Raw genomic sequence first — 19,898 nt, 5'->3', positions numbered from 1 at the left:
ACAGAGCTGATTGGGCATACCCTGGCTTTTAGCAGTTTCTTGGAAGCAGGATTATACAAAGAACAGTATAGGTAGCTTCCCTTGATTTGGATATATAGGAAAGTACAGATAGGCTAAAAGTGAGGGGCTGGTTTTTAAAAGTGCATTAACGTACAATGAACCAGCCAGGCATGGAAATCTTTAACGCTTTGTTGCGAGAAGCAGTCCTGCTCATGTAGTATACAAGTGATAATAACATTTTACCAGCACACTACAGACTGGATTTATTATGGCAAATGCAATTTTCCAACCCCCTCATAAACATTGAGCACTAATACTGCCCATACATCATGTAAATTTCATCAGGTTCCTAATGACCTGTCTGAAATTTGCTCCATAAGTGGCCTTGTCAACACCCTGTTTTTTGACATTTTTTGAATGAAAGCTCAAACCAGGTAAAAAATGTTTTGGATGAACAGCTGCTGCATCCAATCAGATGCAGCCGCTGTTTGGGTATTCTGACAGCTGCTGGAAGCTGTTAGAAAAAATTGGGAGCATGGGAGATTTATCCATCTTCACTGTATAGCATGTATGTTAGATTTTTTTTTTTTTTTTTCCTTTTTTCATTCGCAGGCTGAATGAAAAAAATCTAGCAGTGTATGGCCAGCTTAAGTAGAATTTTTCAGTCCTGGAGTTACCAGAAAAGAACATCTAAAAAGGTAGGCTGCATTTGTAATACACTTAATTTAGGTGCTGGACTGCAGAACCCATAGCTAAAAAAGAATCTGCTTGTCAATGTCTCTGGACAATCTACTCTGGATACCATTATCAAGAATGCTGCTGATGGCAAGAGCACCTTCAACATCTCCAACAACCAGAGAGGCCTACAATACAGACTGGAAAAACTCATCTATCACTGGAGGTCAAGAAACTTAATTTTTGTTGCATCACTCCCACAACCTCCAAGCCCAAACTCCTCAAACTTGGTTCCCAGTCCACCTGCAAGGTCTTGGGCTTAAAGTCCACCAACCCTTAGCCAAACCTTTCTTGGCATGAAGATGCATCTGTTAGTTTTGGCAGACACTTTGATGGCTTTCATTTCAGATACTTGAGTGCCGGTGGTGGTTTCCGGAAGTTACAAACTAGAGTTCCACTCCCAGGCCTCACCTCAGTTTTTCACCTCCAACCTTCCTCTGTCACTGCATAAATCTCCATCTATGGGCTTCTAGATCAAGTTGTCATTGCCTCTGTTTTTGTGGCGGTTTCAGTGATATTACTGTGGAGCACCCTGATTCATGCCTTTCCCCATCTAAAACTTCTTTCACATCTGCTTTACAGGATCGATATTAAAAGGTGCTGTTGAGAACTAGGACTTCCTTCTTGCTAAACTTAGTTTCTGCCTTTCACTTCAGTCAGGACATTGTTCTTCTGTCCAGCTTCAGTTCAACAAAAAGTTTTTTATCCATTATCTGGATGTGGTTTGGGCTGTGAGAACCTGTCTCTCAGCCATTGCTTGTTTTAGAAAGACTGATTCCTATTTTGTTTTCCCAGCGCTAGCTTCTCATTTGACCATTTCTAGGTGGCTCAAGGTCTCATGGAATGGGTATCGCCAAGGAAAATTCTAGATCTGAGTGCTTCTTGTGTTTTTCAGCATCAGGCAACTAATTTCCAGATTTGCAAGGCTGCCACCTGGTCATCCGTTCATATGTTCTCCCAGATAAATTGTCAAGCCTGTTTTTTTTTTTTTTCTTTTAATTTTTTTTTTTATATATATATTTTTTTGCAAGGCATACAGGAGTAATCAAAGAGTGTACGCAGTATACAACATAGCCATTGGTTTGTGTACCCCAATGTAGAACATACAACTGTCCTCCAAAATAAATGGCAACTGAAAAGAGAAGTATTGGGGTTTCCCCCCCCCCCCCCCATTATACTTACCTAGGTGGATGCAGCATTGATCCGATGCTGTGTCTGTCCCCCGCTGGCTCTAAGGGTGAGAACTCAGTGATCACGTGACTGCTGATCGCTGAGTTCTCACAGCCGATCTGAGCAGAGAGTGGGACTGTTAGTCACTGCTCTCTGTTCAGCTCCCCCAGCGCTCACTGGATCCTGGGCTGTGGAGGGGGAGGGAGTGGCTGGCTGAGAGGCTGAGCCAGGTGCCGCTCCAGACTCTGGGGTGGATCCCGACTTTGAAGTAAGGATCTTTCCCCAGCCTGGACCAGCTGAGTGAATTTTCTCTGGTCCGAAAGTGGTATATGGGTGCAATAGAAAAGTGATTAACATTAGCTGTGCTTTGCACTAAAGACAGTTCACTGAAATAGTCTTTCTTTATTTACTTTCAATAAGTTGTGCTATCTCTGGTTGCCAGTAGAATGATGACTTAATTTAATAATTTTATATTCATTTGTAGTTAAAGGAACGTCGGGACAGCATGCTTGAGACAGCCAAGCAATGTTTTATGTCTGCTTCTCGTTGTGAAGGAGATGGAGACGAGGAAGAGTGGTTAATTCATTATATGTTGGGCAAAATTTGTGAAAAACAGAAAGCAGCTCCAGAGCTGTATCTGCAACACTACAAACAGGCAGCTCATTACCTGCATGAGGAAGCTGCTCGTTACCCTAAGAAGATTCACTATCACAATCCTCCAGAGCTGGCCATGGAGGCTTTAGAGGTAACATGTTTATCTTTTATGTTTCCAAAATATTGGTCTAACTGCAGACCACACGGCTATTCGTTTAAATCATTTATAAGACGTAGCACAACATCCAGTCATCATCCGTATTAGGACTATAGAGAATATTGTTTCTCTCTGGATGGCAGGAGATGCCATAAATATGCTCTTAGTGTAGCTTTGTAATACTTACTACCTATACAAAAGTACAAGCCTCTAGAAATGGAACTGAAATGTTCCCTTTGGTTACTCATTTATGAAACCTGAAGGAAAAAAGGGCTTGCTTATAGCAACCAACCTGGTTCTATGCTTCAGGTTTCATAGTTCAGTGTTGTGTGTCTAGAAAAGGTTCTGTCTAATTTGCTTTTTGTGAGCAGATCTGTTTATATTTAGTCTGATTGCAGAGATTATGGAGCTAGACCAGTATGTATATGCTTTAGTAGACCCTTTTTTTATCTAGCCTTCTTGTAGTGATCATGCAGCAAGTCTGGCTAGCAGATAATAAAAGGTGCAGCGCTAAAATACTAAATCAAATACTAATTCCAAATAATAAATGAATACATTATGATATCAATAAAGTGACAGTTTGTGGTAAAGTGCTAAGTATAGGCTGATAATTACTTCAAACTTCAGTGATGTGCCAAAGGTGTGGTAAGAATACGCACTCACCAGATGTGTATTTTAAATATGCAAGTAAACAATATAGCCAGAGGTCCCCTTAAAGGATAGAATGGATGAGATATGCCAATTACGGATTCTCCTCCCTTTGGGTATATTTCAGCAGATCCTTTTACAGTTGGCCTGATTACAGATCCTTTTGCATTTATCCTCATTATAGTGATTATGCTGCAAGTCAGGCTTTTAGAAACCTGAACAGATCTTTTGGCATTTAGCATAATCACAGTGATCATGCAGCAAGTTTGGCTAGTAGATGCTTGAGCATATCCTGTTCATTTAGCATGATTATTCCCTAAGTGTGGTAAGTCGATGTCTTTTGTAGCTACTGAGACAATAGTGTAAAATTCATTATGAAATTAAATAATTTTCTTCTATAAAGAATGTAATGTAAAAGATATTGACTGGCATTTGAAGCATGTATTTATCATAATTTAAAAGTTTATGGATTAGAAATATAATAATGTTTTGCATACATGAGATGGTAGTCAGGTTTTGGAGTTTTCTGCCAATAGACATAGTAATGAACATTGTAATGGCTGTCTGCAAATTGCCTGGACCCCTTTCCTGTAGAAAACATAATCTCCAGATTTAATTATTAGAACTCATTACAGAACTTATTGATCCAGGAAATTAATTTTACTTTTATAAATAAGAACAGCAAGGAGTTTTTCTCAGCTGTTAGTTCATATTTAATATTTAAAATCTTTTATTTGTTCATGTTATGTTTCAATGTAGGTAGAAAATGATCCACATTGCTGACGATAAACTTTTGTCTTATTATAACGAAGTACAGAAGAACACATATTATCTGGGGGTTACCTAAAGATTAATTAAAGTAGGATTGTGCTGCACTTGACAAACTGTGTATGTGCATCCAGGGACAGCGTAGAGAACTCATGCAGTTGAAGCAGCAATGGTTTCAGTGTAGCACATGCATTTCTAGAACTCTTTGTATTGCTTTTGTGCTTTGAGGATGCTAAATCATTTAAGTGCAGTGAATGGAAAAGAATTTTGTTGGAACCAGTGGGTGTGATCACCTGGTAACCCAGATAATCTGAGAAATGTCAGTATATTAAGTTTTACAACAGAGGGACTTCCACAAAAATAGGTTGTTGAGCCTTATTGTGGACCAATACAAGATATACAATAATGCAGTTTACAGAGATGGCTTAGAGACCCTGTTGCTATCTTAAGGAAACGTAATGAGTGGCACTCTGTAAAAGAATATGCAGAATGCCTACCTGTTTGGCATGAATGAAGGAAATCTTTAGTCGCTGCAAGAGCTACAGGGTGCGATTTATCTGTCTCCAAAAGCTGACATCACTACAGGACAGTAGCCAGGAATCACCACATTCAGCAGGAAACATGCTATATAACACATCCGGAAATGTCAGATATCATCTCCACTTGAAGCAACCAAAGATTTCCCTTGCTTCCCTCCAAACAGGGTGACACTCATTGAATTTCTTTATGATAGCAATAGGGTCCCTTTAAAATGAAGCCTTATGTATATAGGAAGGTATGGTGGACCATTTTCATTTTGGAGCCAGATATCCCCTGATATAGCTATAGGTGCACAGAGAATACATATTTGTACATATTTATACTATTTTTAATAGGTGTACTTCCGTCTTCACGCGTCTGTCTTGAAACTGCTGGAAAAACCTGTCCATGAGCTGGATCATAAAATGTTATTTACTGTCATGAAAGAAGCTTCAGAGGGGCCTTTCGCCAAAGGAGAGGAGAAAAATACACCCAAAACCAATGAGAAGTATGTAGTTATTCATATAATTATGAATGTAACAGTATTCACATTACATATTTACAGTTACTAGGTACAGCTTTGGTCTATATATGAGTATGCTAGTTTCAGTATGGTTATGATTTTATTTTGATTAGGGTTATTGCTATCATGTCTCATGTACTGTACACCAAGTGGTGTTTAAGCAGTTTATTTTATTCCTGTAAAACAGGGAGAAGCATAGTACGTTGGATGAGGACTCCCACTCTTCGGCTGGGACGATGCCGGGCCCTGGAAATTCCATTCCTTCCTCCTCCGGTCCAGGTCTGACATCTCCACCTTACACAGCCACTCCGACTGACCACGATTACATCAAATGTAAACCCCCCCGTCATCAGGCCACGCCGGACGGTACAGTCCCCCTTCTCAATACCACCAGCGCCGGGCAAAGCTCTGATTGCTGGGGAGGTGTGCTCAGGGGAACATCTTCTGGCCATCACCCACAGCTCTGGCTGGCATACTGGGTGAAAGGGAATTCTTGCTGTTCACTAACCTGCTTCTCATTCCCCTCTGCTAAAAGCATTTCTTATGCCATGCTCATAGTCTGTCGTAAAGGCTTCTGCTGTTGCAAATGCCAAACTCAAACGGGATTAATACAAATTCACCTGACTGACACAAATGCTAAAATTTTATATCTAAAATTGCACTTTTGATTGTTTAAATAAAAAGATCACACATATTTTATTTAGTATGGCACTCATAAGAGTAGATTAGAGTAAGGTAGGTGGGGTAAATTATAAGGCAGCTAGTCTAGAAGGGAGAATGTCTGCTCCATCAGGGATATTTCAAAAGTAAATTGAAAGATTGTTTATTGTTAGTTTAGCCTTATAATTAGACCTGTATCCAATAGCGTTTCATACATTTTATATTCTGTGTCTTCTAAGGTCGACTCTGTCCCGTTTGGAGGAGGCACCTACATTCCTGAATCCCCCTTTCTTTCTCGCTGGTGGGGGGAGATGCATGCTGATGGATTGGATTGTCCTCTTGCTTGGCCCAGTACATTCAGTGCTCATCATCAGAACAATATTAACATGCCTATGCCATACCCCTGTCTGTGACATTTCACTTAAATGCATTCCTTTCATTCATTCATTTATACTACTATAATATAAAGTGTTCTTAATAACTGATACAAATTACATATACCCAAAACTTCTAGTGTTTTTTTTTGTTTTTTGTTTTTTTTACAAAATCTGGTCTATATAATGGATCTGAGTTTTATTTTTTCCTGTCAACAACTGTCCACTGGGCACCTAACTGACGTTGCTGAAGTGCTGGAAAGCACAATTTAAAATGTCACTGAGCTGGGCAATACAATTCTGTATCTGTGGATTCCATGCACCTGCAGATGTGTCCCCTGTTATTTGACGCTGCCTGAGTGTATTGCAATGTGTCTGTTACCCAGGAATCCACTGTTGCTTCTCACCTGTCGTTCCTTGCCTCCCTGCTTCACCTACTGCTAAGCTTTGCCTTGCTATTCTGTGTGACTAAAAAACACAGTTAACAGTGATTGTTTGAGGTTGTGAATTAATTTTCTATGTATACTGGTAGCTTTTGGCATGTTTCGTTATCAACTTATGTACAAGTATGTGTTTTTCTGTCTGAATACATAGAACTATTAGAGGGAACTTCTATTCCAAACCGTGTACATAGTGGACTGCCTTCTCTGTTGGTTGCAGATAATTTTTATTCTGTATCTTATAAGTATAATGTGATATATACCTTTCTCACCACTGAATATTGTTCACATATGCAGATTAACACAATTTAATATAATGTTTTTAAAGTGTTACTAAACCCATGACCCTGCATTCACTATACAGTATCTGGCCTTCTACAGTACACAGAGCATGGAAATGCAATTATTTAAAAAAAATATAAACTGCTAAATACCTTTTCTCATCAGTAGTATTTAGCAGTCTTGTGCCTTCTATCAGTGTCCAGCTAAGCACTGGTTAAAGCTTGTAGAAGGTGTTTTCATTCTCCTCTGACTGTCCTATGAGGCTGCATGACCCCTGACCCTCTGTCTGGACAGTGCTGATTGGCCCTGTGCTTATCACATGCACCCTCCCCCCCACCAAAAAAAAACTCTGGCAATACACACCAAACTGAGCGTGCGCAGAGTGCCTCCTAGGGCTCTGTACTGTCAGCAGGTGCATTGGGGACTGTGGAAGAAGGGGGAGGATCAGAGAAGGCAGGATCAAACAGCCTTTTTTACACAATGTGGAGGATTGACCCCTTAGGTTCCACAGTGAGTATAACAAGCTTGCTTTACTGCAAATACAGACTGATTTTACTGTTGTGGGTTTAGTAACACATTTAAGTGTACGTAGCCCATATTTCATTATTGATTGAAAGGCAAGGCGGGTTAATTGATTGGGGAGTTTAGAGTAAAGTTACATGTTAAGCAAACATTTACCAGAAGTGCATTCTGCAAGTGAAATTATATTTCAGATTGAAAGAGTAACTCCACTTTTGTTAGGGGAAAAGACATTCCCCTCTCTGTGATCAATGTACATTGCAATTATTTTAACAAACTCAAACTTTTATGCAAATTCCTACCTTTTTTATTCTGAAAAAATAGCTGTTTGTCAGTGTCCATGTGCTGAGCGAATCTGTATAGGAGTGATTTTATCATTATCAATCAGCTGCTGCACTTTCAGGGTGGCAAAGTGGGAGGGTCTGCATCTCATTAGTTGTGATTTCAGTTTCTTTCACCAAAAATTAAGTTTTTGTGGCAGGGGATGCCCAAAATCTGACCGCAATCTTTCAAGCAGGAAATTACATTTCTGGGGGGCATTCTGTATACTTTCTGCATCTGCAGGTTGCAATATTGCATTGAATTTTACAGAAAATTACAGCGCTGCATATTAACTCCTTCCTACCAGCCATACGCTTATGTGTTCTCTCTGCGTTAAGGCCCACCCAGCAGAAAATGACGTTACTGGGGGGTGTTCTGTATACTATCTGTATACAGAACGCCTCCTGGTTGCCATATTGCATTGAATTTTACAGAAAATTATAGGCCTGCATACCTCCTTCCCGCTGTCCATATACATATATGCGGCCTCTCAGCAGGTGGGCATTAACTCTAAGAGGCCGCATATATGCATACCTTAAAGATTAGCAACTGTGCCTAGAGCAAGCGCCATGCGCACACTTATCGGCAGCTAATGCTGTGACAGCCAATCACTGTAGTCATATGATGATCAGAAACCCCACCCTGATCCCGACACCTGAAACCCCTTAACCACTTGCCTACTGGGCACTAATCCCCCCCTTGCTGCCCAGGCCAATTTTTAGCTTTCAGTGCTGTCGTACTTTGAATGACAATTGCATGGTCATGCAGCACTACTCAAACAAAATTTTTGCCATACAAATAGAACTTTCTTTTGGTGGTATTTAATCACCACTGGGTGTTTTTATTTTGTGTGCTATGAACAAAAAAAGAGCATAAAATTTGAAAAAAAAAAGTTTTTCTTTGTTTCTATTCTAAAATTTTGCATACAGGTAATTTTTCTCCACTGATGTGCGTTGATGAGGCTGCACTGATAGGCAGCACTGATGGGCAGTGATAGGCAGTACTGATGGGCACTGATGAGGTGGCACGGATAGGCAGCACTGATGGGCACTGACGAGGTGGCACGGATAGGCAGCACTGATGGGCATTGATAGGCGGCACTGATGATGCTGCACTGATAGGCAGCACTGATGGGCAGTGACGAGTGGCACTGAATGACACACTGCTGGGCACTGATGGGCGGCACTGTTGAGGGGCACAGGTGGGTGGCAGTGCTGGGCACAGGTGGGTGGCACTGATGGGCACAGGTGGGCGGTGTAGCAATCGTGCACACAGAGATGGATGCGGTCATCCATTTTGCTCCAAACCCTCCAACTTGTATCTCTCTCTCCTTCTCCAAAATCCCCCCTCCCTCTCTGTTGAGTGACACGTGGTCCCAGGATGCTGAGTTCAAAAAGGCATCAAGGCCCAGTGGGAGAACTCATGGCTATAAACCCCAATTAGCCTGGCCCCCATATGTCTGCGAGACTCTGCTTGGAAAAGGATCGTAAAACCATAAACCAGTCCCTCGCTGAGCTTCAAGACATTCCAGATAAGCCATAAAGCAGACATTACATTCAAAATCCACTTTCCCCTATAATTATATATCTTGGAATATGAAAGACTTACATAAAAACCAGGCATATATTCAGACCGGTCACTTTAATACAAGTCGTATTACACCCCCTAGCTGACACAAACAGGAGAGCAGAAAATGATATCTCCTTAACCATCTCAGCAGGTATGTCATATTTGTTATCTAGACGTTCAGCAGATGATTCTGCGTATTAATCTACCTGTGGATAGAATGTTACATGTACCTAGGAAAAGTTATTGACCATAGTATAATTTGAGAGGGATTTGGTCATAGCTTGAGCTCCCCGCCTACAACACCCATTCTGAAATGAGGCGATTGGTTCTCTGTTTTAAGGAGACACCCTGCTGAGTTCCTAGAAAAAGGCTGTTATGCTTAAAGCTATAAACCTTACTAGCTGGTGCCCCTATGTCTGCGAGACTCTTGCTGAAGAAGGGATCGTAAAACCATAACCAGCCCTCACTGAGCTTCAAAGACATTCCAGGTAGTCGTAAAACAGACTTGCATTTAAAAACTCACTTTTCCATATAATTTTATATCTTTAAATAGGACATAATTACATACCAGTCGCCTGGTATATTACACCCCCTAGATGGCATATACAAGAGAGCAGAAAATTATATCTCCTTAACCTTCGAAGCAGGTATCTCATATTTCATATCTAGAAGTTCAGCAGAAGATTCTGCGTATTAATCTACTTGTGGATAGAATGTTATATGTATGCAAGGTAAGTTATGAACCATAATATAAGCTAAGAGGGATTTTTGGTCATAGTTTGGGTCTCTGCCTGCCACACCCGCCCAAATGAGGCGATTGGTTCTCTGCTTCAGGGAGACACCCTGTGGAGTTCCTAGAAAAAGCTAAGCTAAGTTGAAGATTCTCCCTTTTTAACATCGGAACTAACTTTGGGAGATAAGGCACCCTTTTGACTCAGGAAACTTGATTTCTTAAACCAGGCTTTTGGCAAGTACTTTATCTCTCTAAATTCCTTTCTGTTATCTCTTTGCTGTGTTATTGCTCTCTGTATATTTATATATATATATATATATATATATATATATATAGGCTACATCTTTTTCTGTAAATATTTTTTATTGCACCCTTTTGACCTTTTTAGTAATAAATCTTACTTTCTGAAAGTGTTGAACTGCATCTAAAGCTCTTTAATGCAAACTAAGAACCCCTGTCTCTGAAGAGCGCTACTGTGTGTTTTAAAACGTCTGCATACATCTGTCTGCGGTGACGTGTATACAAACTGTGACGATCGCGGCGTCAGATCCCAGCCCTTCTCACTAAACTCGTGACCGAAGGACTAGCCAATCTAAAACCGCGCTGTCACGTGCGTAACAATGCCACGCCCAGCTGCACCCTGCGCGAAGATTTTCCAGCTAATGGACCACAACTTGTGTGCTGGCAGCCTGGGAGCGATTGTTACTGGGTCAAGTTAATTAGGCAATTAACCCTTCACACTGCCACCACCTCCTTTTTGTACAGAGAAAGAGGAAACTCGGCAATATCAGCAATAACACTATGATGTTTGAATAATCGTTTGTGTAGCAATCATGCACACAGAGATGGACACGGTCATCCATTTTGCTCCAAACCCCTCCATTTTGTATCTCTCTCGGGAATATCAGCAATAACAGTATGATGTTTGAATAATCATCGGTATACCACTGTCACCGCAAGCAGAGAGATTCCAAAGTTTAAAACACACACAGTAGCGCTTTTCAGAGGCAGGGATTCTTAGTTTGCATTAAAGAGCTTTAGAAACAGTTCAACGCTTTCAGGAAGTAAGATTTATTACTAAAAGGTCAAAAGGGTGCAATAAAAATATTTACAGAAAAAGATGTAGCCAATATATATATCTAAATATACAGAAAGCAATAGCACAGCAAAGAGATAAGACTTTTAGAGGGATAAAGTACTTGCCGTCAGCCTTGGTTTTAAGCAGATCAGGTTTTAGAGCCAAAAGGATGCCTTATCTCCCAACGTTAGTTCTGATGTTAAAAGGGAGAATCTTCAACTTAGCTTAGCTTAGCTTTTTCTAGGAACTCCACAGGGTGTCTCCCTGAAGCAGAGAACCAATTGCCTCATTTGGGTGGGTGTGGCAGGCAGAGACCCAAACTATGACCAAAAATCCCTCTTAGCTTATATTATGGTTCATAACTTACCCTGCATACATATAACATTCTATCCACAAGTAGATTAATACGCAGAATCTTCTGAACTTCTAGATATGAAATATGAGATACCTGCTTCGAAGGTTAAGGAGATATAATTTTCTGCTCTCTTGTATATGCCATCTAGGGGGTGTAATATACCAGGCGACTGGTATGTAATTATGTCCTATTTAAAGATATAAAATTATATGGAAAAGTGAGTTTTTAAATGTAAGTCTGTTTTTACGACTACCTGGAATGTCTTTGAAGCTCAGTGAGGGCTGGTTTATGGTTTTACGATCCCTTCTTCAGCAAGAGTCTCGCAGACATAGGGGCACCAGCTAGTAAGGTTTATAGCCATGACGCCCTCCCAATGAGTTTGCTGCCTGTGATCTCTGTCATCATCCAGACCACATGTCACTCAACAGAGAGGGAGGGGGGATATCGGAGGAATCTGGTTTGGGAGAGAGAGATACAAAATGGAGGGGTTTGGAGTAAAATGGATGACCGCATCCATCTCTGTGTGCATGATTGCTACACAAACAATTATTCAAACATCATAGTGTTATTGCTGATATTGCCGAGTTTCCTTTTTCTCTGTACAAAAAGGAGGTGGTGGCAGTGTGAAGGGTTAATTGCCTAATTAACTTGACCCAGTAACAATCGCTCCCAGGCTGCAAGTACACAGATTGTGGTCCATTAGCTGGAAAATGTTTGCGCAGGGTGCAGATGGGCGTGGCATTGTTACGCACGTGATAGCGCGGTTTTAGATTGGCTAGTCCTTCGGTCACGAGTTTAGTGAGAAGGGCTGGGGTCTGACACCGCAATCATCACAGGCGGCTCTGCTGTGCACTGATCATCAGTGCCGATCCCTTCGCTGACAATGTGACAGTGTGAGGAAAGTGCAGCCGATAACCGGCAACTGTATTTACCAGGTGATCTGCTGTGTCACTGGACACAGCTGATCACGTGGTAAAAGGCTGCTGTGATTGGCCTTTTACCGTATCACATGATCAGATGTGTCCGTAGGCCACAGCGATCACCAGGGGTGCGCAGGGGGCGTGTTCTGGGAAGACGTCCTCCCAGAACTAGACAACCGTGCTGTAGTCGTCCTTTGGCTATAGTACGGTTGGGAAGTGGTTAAAGGACCACTAGGCACCGCCACCATAAAGGAGAAGTAATTTTTAATAACATTCAATTACCATATGACTTGTGTAGCAATGGTATATGCAATGTTATTTTGTTTATTTGCTACTGCAAAAGTGGAGTTACCTTTTAACATATTTAAATAATTTTTAACATTGAAAGTAATGGAAATGGCTACAATTGGGTTTTGCATGTGCAATTTTGATCCTGCTTACGCTCTGTAGAAATGAATGATAGAACCTTTCATACACTGACTAAGTTTTGTGTGCCAGTGCAGGTGAAAATGCAGTGAAAACACCTAGATGGCTAGCACACCTTACACTTTAAGAGAATTGGTCACTTTGTCCATTCATAGCAAAGTGACAGGTTCTCTTGAAATCTCACCCTTCCCCCAGCCCACCACTACCTTTTGCTTGCTTCCATTCTGTTCATTCATTGCAGACCTTGGAAACACATGGTGCTTCTGGGTATGGGGGTGCATGTGATCTTCTCCCCTTCCTGCTAGGATGCAGTGCTTGGGTGTGAGAAGCCAGTCCCCAGGCCCAAACACTGTCACCAAGGTGAGGGGTGCAGGTCATCAGCCCTCCAATAAGTGCTAACACTGGCTGACAGGGCTTACACAAGTTTTTCAAGTCTAATAGCTCTAATAGCTGAGAGAGCACAATGAATTTGAGATTATCAGTGGGGTTGAGCTTTCAAGAGAACCTGTCACCTTCTGAATCTTTGTGCAGTATCAAATTTTCAGTAAATCTTTACCAAGTATCATAACTCAGTGAACCTGTCCAAGGAAAATACAGCCCTTCACACTAGATGTGTCCCCATTTCTCTCACTTTTCACCATCCTATATACACTTCCATGTGTTATTACAACACACTCTGTCACTTATTCAAGATGGCTAATCTGGCATACAGTGTTTTGATTGTAGATTGGTATAAATTAACATAGTGTAAAATGAGAAACCCCTGTACTAGATTTAATTAAAACTTATTTGCAGTGGTACAGCTGTGATGTTTACATTGCACATTTATTTCCATTTTTTAAATGATTATTAGATGTCTTCTAAATGTGAAATGCACTCTTGAAAGATGCTTCCTGGTTTACAGGATTTCACAGTATCAGCTGTAATATTACAGGTAAACGTCTTTAGAACCTGAATACGTTGAATTGTTATGGGCTACTATCTATTCTTTTTTTGGTTACATACATGAAAATCCTGTCTGTTAAAGCGGTATTGAACCCAAAAGCAAACATTTATGATATTGTAACTTACCAATTCTTAGATGTTGTGCCTGCATTAGTTTTCTTTTTTAGGCTTTTCTCTATTTTCATCTGGCGATCCAGTCAGTCTGTTGTTTTTCCACAGTTAAAGGTTTGACAAACGATTTACTACTGACAGCAGTGCTTACAATGTTCAGCTTTTATTTTTTAATGGGAAACCTTTATCCCAAAATGTGAAACAACTGTTGCTGTAACTGCTTATATAAGAGTTTGGTTTTAATCTGTTAGTGTATTTAAGGCTCCATGCACACTAGTTTAAAAAGAAGCTCCTAGCAGCTACTTATGAGCATTTTTTTTTTCTGCCCCTAGAAGAAAATAGTGTTATCCTATGTGTCCATGCACAATATTGTAGTTTGGAAGTATTTTTGAAGCTCCAGCTTCTAGCAGAAGAAAAAATTGCTATTTAGCATTTTTTGGAAGCAATTTGCTGGCAGAAAAAATGCTCAATGCTGCTAAGAGCCGGTTTCCTGCATTTTGGGTTTTTTTTTGTTAGCAGCAGCCACTGGCGTCCTTAACAGTCAGTAACAGTCAGTGAGTAATAGCTGGTTGTTAAAGAGCAGACCTGACAATGCTGCTGTCCAGTGATGCCCCTGTGCTCCTTCATCCAGAATGTAGGCTCTCTAATACAGGATGTCTGTTACTGGCCAGATCACAAGGTGGAAAGAAAGGGGGGAAAAAAACTAAAAAAAGAAAACGAATGCAGCTACCATATCTAGTGATTGGTAAGCTGTAATATATTCAATTTTTGGTTTTGAGTTTTATGCAGACAATTGTACTTGAAGGTCCTTCTCATATTCATGTGTTCTGAATGTTTAATTTGCTGCATTTAAGTAGATGCACTAAGCGTTTTCAGCTGATTTATCTATCTAATGTAAACAAATATCTTGCCAAGCCTTTTCAAAATAATTAATATTACTGGACTGAGCAGGCCTAGATATTTAGCAGTCACTTACATGACAGGAATTTAAGTAATTTGACATAATTTAATTACATACAGTACATTCAATGCTGGCAGAGGCATATTTACTGTTACAAGGAACAGGATCAATTGCATTAACTCATCGCAATTAAAATCTATATGTTACTTCTCTAAGTTGAGTGACTGAAATCTGGTTGCTATTGCTTAGTGCACACTACACATCAGTGCTTCTTGCATAGTCTTCTTATCGTATACAGTATGCCCCATATGTATCAATTATGTAAGTTACATTTAGTGCTATTATTGATAGTGTAGTTTTATACAACATGAATACCTGTCTTTATCAGTTGTCCCGTGACATTCGAATACCTCTGGTTGTGGTTAGGTGCGTTGATGATTAAAATGTTAGCTAATATGTTAATTATATGACCATTAATATGCCTGATCAATAATGGATGTTAAAAGATAACTTGGTGAAATACTTTTTTTATTGTTTTATACGTAAAACTAAAGGCAAAAGTTTTTTTTTTTCAATCTTGAATAGAGTAAGGGCGGGTTATAACTAACCCCTGTCAATTTTGTTTGCCATCTGTGTCCCACTGGGGAGATTTCCTTTTACTTCTTGTCTTATAGCCAGAACAGGAAAATAAAAGAAATTCTTTGTTGTAACCAAGGTCACAAGAACTAGTGTCTCCATTGGAAGATTCTTGTTCTGGTGACAACCCAAAATGTGTGATTTTCTGTTACGTTCACTTTTAATGATAATGGTAAACAAGACAAATAGGGTGAATCTCCATAACAGGGACACAGACCGCAATAAAAAACCATACAAATGTTCTAACATCTATCCACCCTATCTAAAACAAAAGAAAACTTTTTTCTTTAGTTCTAAGTGTGTAAATAGAAAGTTTGATAAAAAAATGTATGTTTAACTTCAGAATATATTTCTTACGTAAGTCAGTTAAACAATAACAAATATTCTTGCATTTCAATAGTAGCTTGCTTTGTTTTATATCAGTTAATGTTTTAATAAGCTTTTCATTAGAAAAGAATTACAGAAAGAAAACATTCATTTTGATACAGGTCTGCTGCATTTATTACTAGACCGATGCTTCTTCTTAATGAACCTTAAAGTGTATGTACACCCTAACATTGAACTTCTCTTATTTACTCTCATTTAATTTGTTAAATATACCTTTGAAAAGGTTTTATTTAATCTGTTCAGTAAGTGCTAAACATACCAATTCAATGAGCTCATAAGTTCCTATGCCCTTCGGTGTTTTATGAAATAGTGTTACTAGCTCTGCACAGGTTGCTTATGTGAACTACAGAACACCTCCCTTCTGTGGAGATGATTAGAGGGATAGGTGCTCTGTAATCCTAACACACATCCTGTCTTGGAATGCCAACCTGCTCCTCCCAAGATACGGTACAGTGAGTAAGCGTTGTCACCCTAGGACAGTAAGTGTGGTACAGGATCACCTGGTGAAAATAAGGGGAAAAAACATTGATAAAAGAAAACAAATGCAGCAACCACACCTAAATACCGCTGCTACAAGGTGCATTTTTTCCTGGGTTTAGATACACTTTAATTGCTACTGTTAATTCATGTGCATGCTTAAAAGGAAATGTCAGTGGTGCACCTCTATCACAAACTGCTCCGTTTCAATGCTGTATAAGAGGATCTGCAACAGGCAGGGGTTCTGTTCTGCTCTAGACGTATTACTCAGTGTGTGGCCTATTATTATTAGAAGTGTTTGTTAGGTTTCAGTTTGTGCATGATGTTTCCCTGTTTTTATGTGGTGTTTTATAGCATGTGGTAGACATTCGGTAAAACAAGTAGAGACATAGAGATTTGTTGTGTTGTTATACGAATAGAGTGCCACATAACTATCACTCTAGTTATCTAACAATTTGTATCCCATGTCTGTTCAGGTCTAAGGTTTTTTTTTGTCTGGATTTAATAATTGTTTGTTTTACTGTAAGTCAAAGTAATACATTTTTGTGCTTCTGGAGAATGGCAGGTGATGTTAAAGGCTGCTCTGTGTTAAAAGCTTGCTGGTGGAGGGTATTTGGTAGCTGTAGATTTTTACTCATCACTTCTTTCTCACTTTTTAGATCGCAGTCAGGACAGCATTGCAGTTGTGCTGTCGGACTCTAGCTCCACACAGGACACATTCACAGAACCTGCCAGCTCCCAGGACAGCACCAAGAGGTTGTTCTTGGAGAAAAGATCCAACTATTCTCATTCTACAATACAGTATAAAGATGTCCAGACACATATGGATGAAAGAGGTAAGCTATCTATAATAATCAAAACTGTTCACTTCTGTAACAACTAAAAGTAAACTTTCCAGGTGCCGACCCTTCTGTGTGACAGTCAGTCAGTTTATAATCCCACTTACAGTGATACGTGAAGTAAATTTCATCTATTGAAACCTAATAAAATACATGTGCTCCAACCAACAACCATATGTTATGATTGTACTATAAGGTTTCATCAGCATTTTACACTATGGGGTTTATTTGCTGAAACAGGAACGTGCAAAATCTGGTGCAGCTTTTCATAGAAACCAATCAGCCTCCAGGTTTTATTGTCAAAGCTTAATTGAACAAGCTGAATTTAGAAACTGATTGGCTACCATGTACAGCCGCACCAGATTCTGAGTGCACCAGTTTCAGTAAATCTACCCCTACTGTATATTCTAAATCCGTAACCAACCAGCCAGGTAACCTCCCTGTTACAAGGCCCGTTACAGAAGTGATCAGAACATAGCTGTTCCATTATAATGTCCATGTTCCCCTCTTCTGACCTAATCCAGTAGCATACTAGGATGGCAGACCCAGATGGTCATTAAAATAGTTTTGGCAACTTGCCACCTTTTCTGGAAACAATTACTAGTTAGGCCTGTAAATATTAGGTAGAAACCCTACTGAGATAATACAGTCTTTTCTTTATAAACAAAAGTTTAATGTCAACTTTCTTGTCTAGCAACCGGACTAATCCCACTACCTGGTGCCTTGATCTCTACTGACAACTTTACAAAGTTCAGACACCAAAGATGTAGTGTTACCATGTTGGCCTATAAGTTCTTGTGACCTAGTACCTTACTCTGTTCTCTTCTCCTCAATTTACGTAGTATAATATGTTATGTTACGCCTACATTTTCCAGCACTGAAGAATGGCAAGGTCTCCAACAGATAGAGATCATACTTAAAATGTTTACAGGCTGATGGAAATTCTCCATTGTGACCCTGGACCCACCAATTTTTGTTGAGTAAAATGTACTGTACCGATCTTGCTATGTGCTGTGAGCACCTCCTGGTGGCAGTTTGGTAATGCAGCTCTTTTAACAGTGCTCCATCCTATATTTTATATATTGCAGATGCAAGATTGTAATGGAGGTACGGTGCAATCTGTTCGGTGGTTTGAATGGATACCTGGCTTTTTTGAATGGTAGCCATACTTGCAGATCAGTCACCTGCATCATTCCTTTTGTACTTCTTTTGAGCAAACAATCTTAGCCCACCACATCCCATCTCTGGATAATGTCTCCTTTTTTTTTATTCCTATGAGGCTACAGTTATTAGCTAATACTGAATACAAAGTCAGAGTCACTTTTCAGATTGCACAGCCACCTGTAAAGGGTACAGTAATAGGATTTTTCTTTTGCTTCTCTGTTATCTTTTCTTTTTTACTTATTTTCCCTTTTAACCCCTCATGCTTTTATACAGAAACTTAGTAGCATGAGCTTTGTTTTGTCCCTGTACAAAGGGGTCAGTGACAAAAAGTTTGCTTTCTATTTCCATTACATCAAGTATGAATTATTCTCCTTGCAGAGAAGGGGTTTAACTCTTCATTGTAAATTACTAAAAATTCCTATGCAATTACAGTAGCCTTGTAACCTTATACTTTTATAAAAAGCAGGCTGTTTGTGTGTTTAAACCCTTGAAGAAAAACTATGACTTCATGCATTATTTGATGCTCCAGTCCCTTGGGGTACAAAGTACATATACTGTAGCAATTTGTCCCATCTTTCTACGAACTGTAGAAGCTGAGATTCAATATGTGACAGTGCAATCTTCGCACATCAGTTTCTTATCAAAAAAGTTTAAAACGGAACAATACAGGCACACTCACAGCGACACTGTTTCTGTGCTGCTCACACATGCCGTGTTTGTTTACAAGTTCACAAAGTGGCAGTGGTGTCAGAACAAGGCTTTCATGGATGGTTTTTAACTTGCTATTTGTTATTAAAGCCCTGTGCCACAGTCTATGTACAGTTGGAAGTGGACTGCCACTCCCAGCTACTAAACAGATAGGAAATTTGTGAGCAGGACAGGAACAGCACTGCTGAGAGTGTACCTGTGTTGTTCAGCATCAAATTGACACACCCCCTCCCTTGTATTCAGAGTGATTTCTGTCGGGAAAGCTCAACACAAGTGCAGTCAATCTGATAATAATTTCCTTGAAGCGCTGTGGTCAGAAATCAGTGGGTGGAGCTTGGGGTGTGCTGTCACATACTGGATCTCTGCCTTTACAGCTCCTTAACCCCTTGACGCCGACGTAGCACAAATATGCGGCCTCACGAAACTAGGCTTTTTTCTGTGGGGCTGCATATTTGCGTACCTGTCTTTGTGCTGGGAGTGTGCCGCACAGCGTGCTCCCAGCAAAAAGACAGCAGTGTTACTGAGAACCCCGGGTCCCATTCTAACGATCGGGACCCGGGACTCCCAATTCCGAGTCACATAATCGCTGTGATAGCCTCTGATTGGCTATCACAGTGATCAGTCACTGTAGAGCCTGCCCCCTTGTTTTTTTCTCTCTCTATCAATGGAGGAGAGAGATACATTGTATCTCTAAATCCTGGCATAGAGGGGAAAAAAATGTTTGTAAAAAAAAAAATAAATAATAAAAATAATAATAAATAAATAATTTAAAAAATAAAGAAAAAAATACCTAGATCAAAGTATTGTTTTTTTCTCTCTCTATGAATGGAGGAGAGAGATACATTGTATCTCTCTAAATCCTGGCATAGAGAGAAAAAAATGTTTGTAAAACAAATAATAATAAATAATTAAAAAAATAAAGAAAAAATACCTAGATCA

The 19,898-nt window shown here is 39.8% G+C and overlaps 1 protein-coding gene across 2 annotated transcripts in view; it reads left to right on the top strand.

The window, feature by feature from the left end:
- CABIN1 (calcineurin binding protein 1) overlaps window positions 1–19,898 on the top strand; it is a 331,038-nt gene that overhangs the window by 152,860 nt on the left and 158,280 nt on the right. The window contains exons 24-27 of one of the 2 annotated variants that reach the window (XM_089653220.1): window positions 2,390–2,650; window positions 4,948–5,099; window positions 5,302–5,393; window positions 16,908–17,084. In XM_089653220.1, coding sequence (XP_089509346.1) covers window positions 2,390–2,650; window positions 4,948–5,099; window positions 5,302–5,393; window positions 16,908–17,084 — 682 coding nt within the window. Of the gene's footprint in view, window positions 1–2,389; window positions 2,651–4,947; window positions 5,100–5,301; window positions 5,481–16,907; window positions 17,085–19,898 lie in introns of both variants that reach the window. The other variant, XM_089653219.1, reaches the window with a different exon arrangement.

The sequence above is a fragment of the Staurois parvus genome, unplaced genomic scaffold (genome assembly GCF_062004578.1).
Source record: "Staurois parvus isolate SC_StPar_1 unplaced genomic scaffold, SC_StPar_1.0 ptg000704l, whole genome shotgun sequence".
Lineage (NCBI taxonomy): Eukaryota > Metazoa > Chordata > Amphibia > Anura > Ranidae > Staurois > Staurois parvus.
This window is presented reverse-complemented; position numbering and strand designations above follow the sequence as displayed.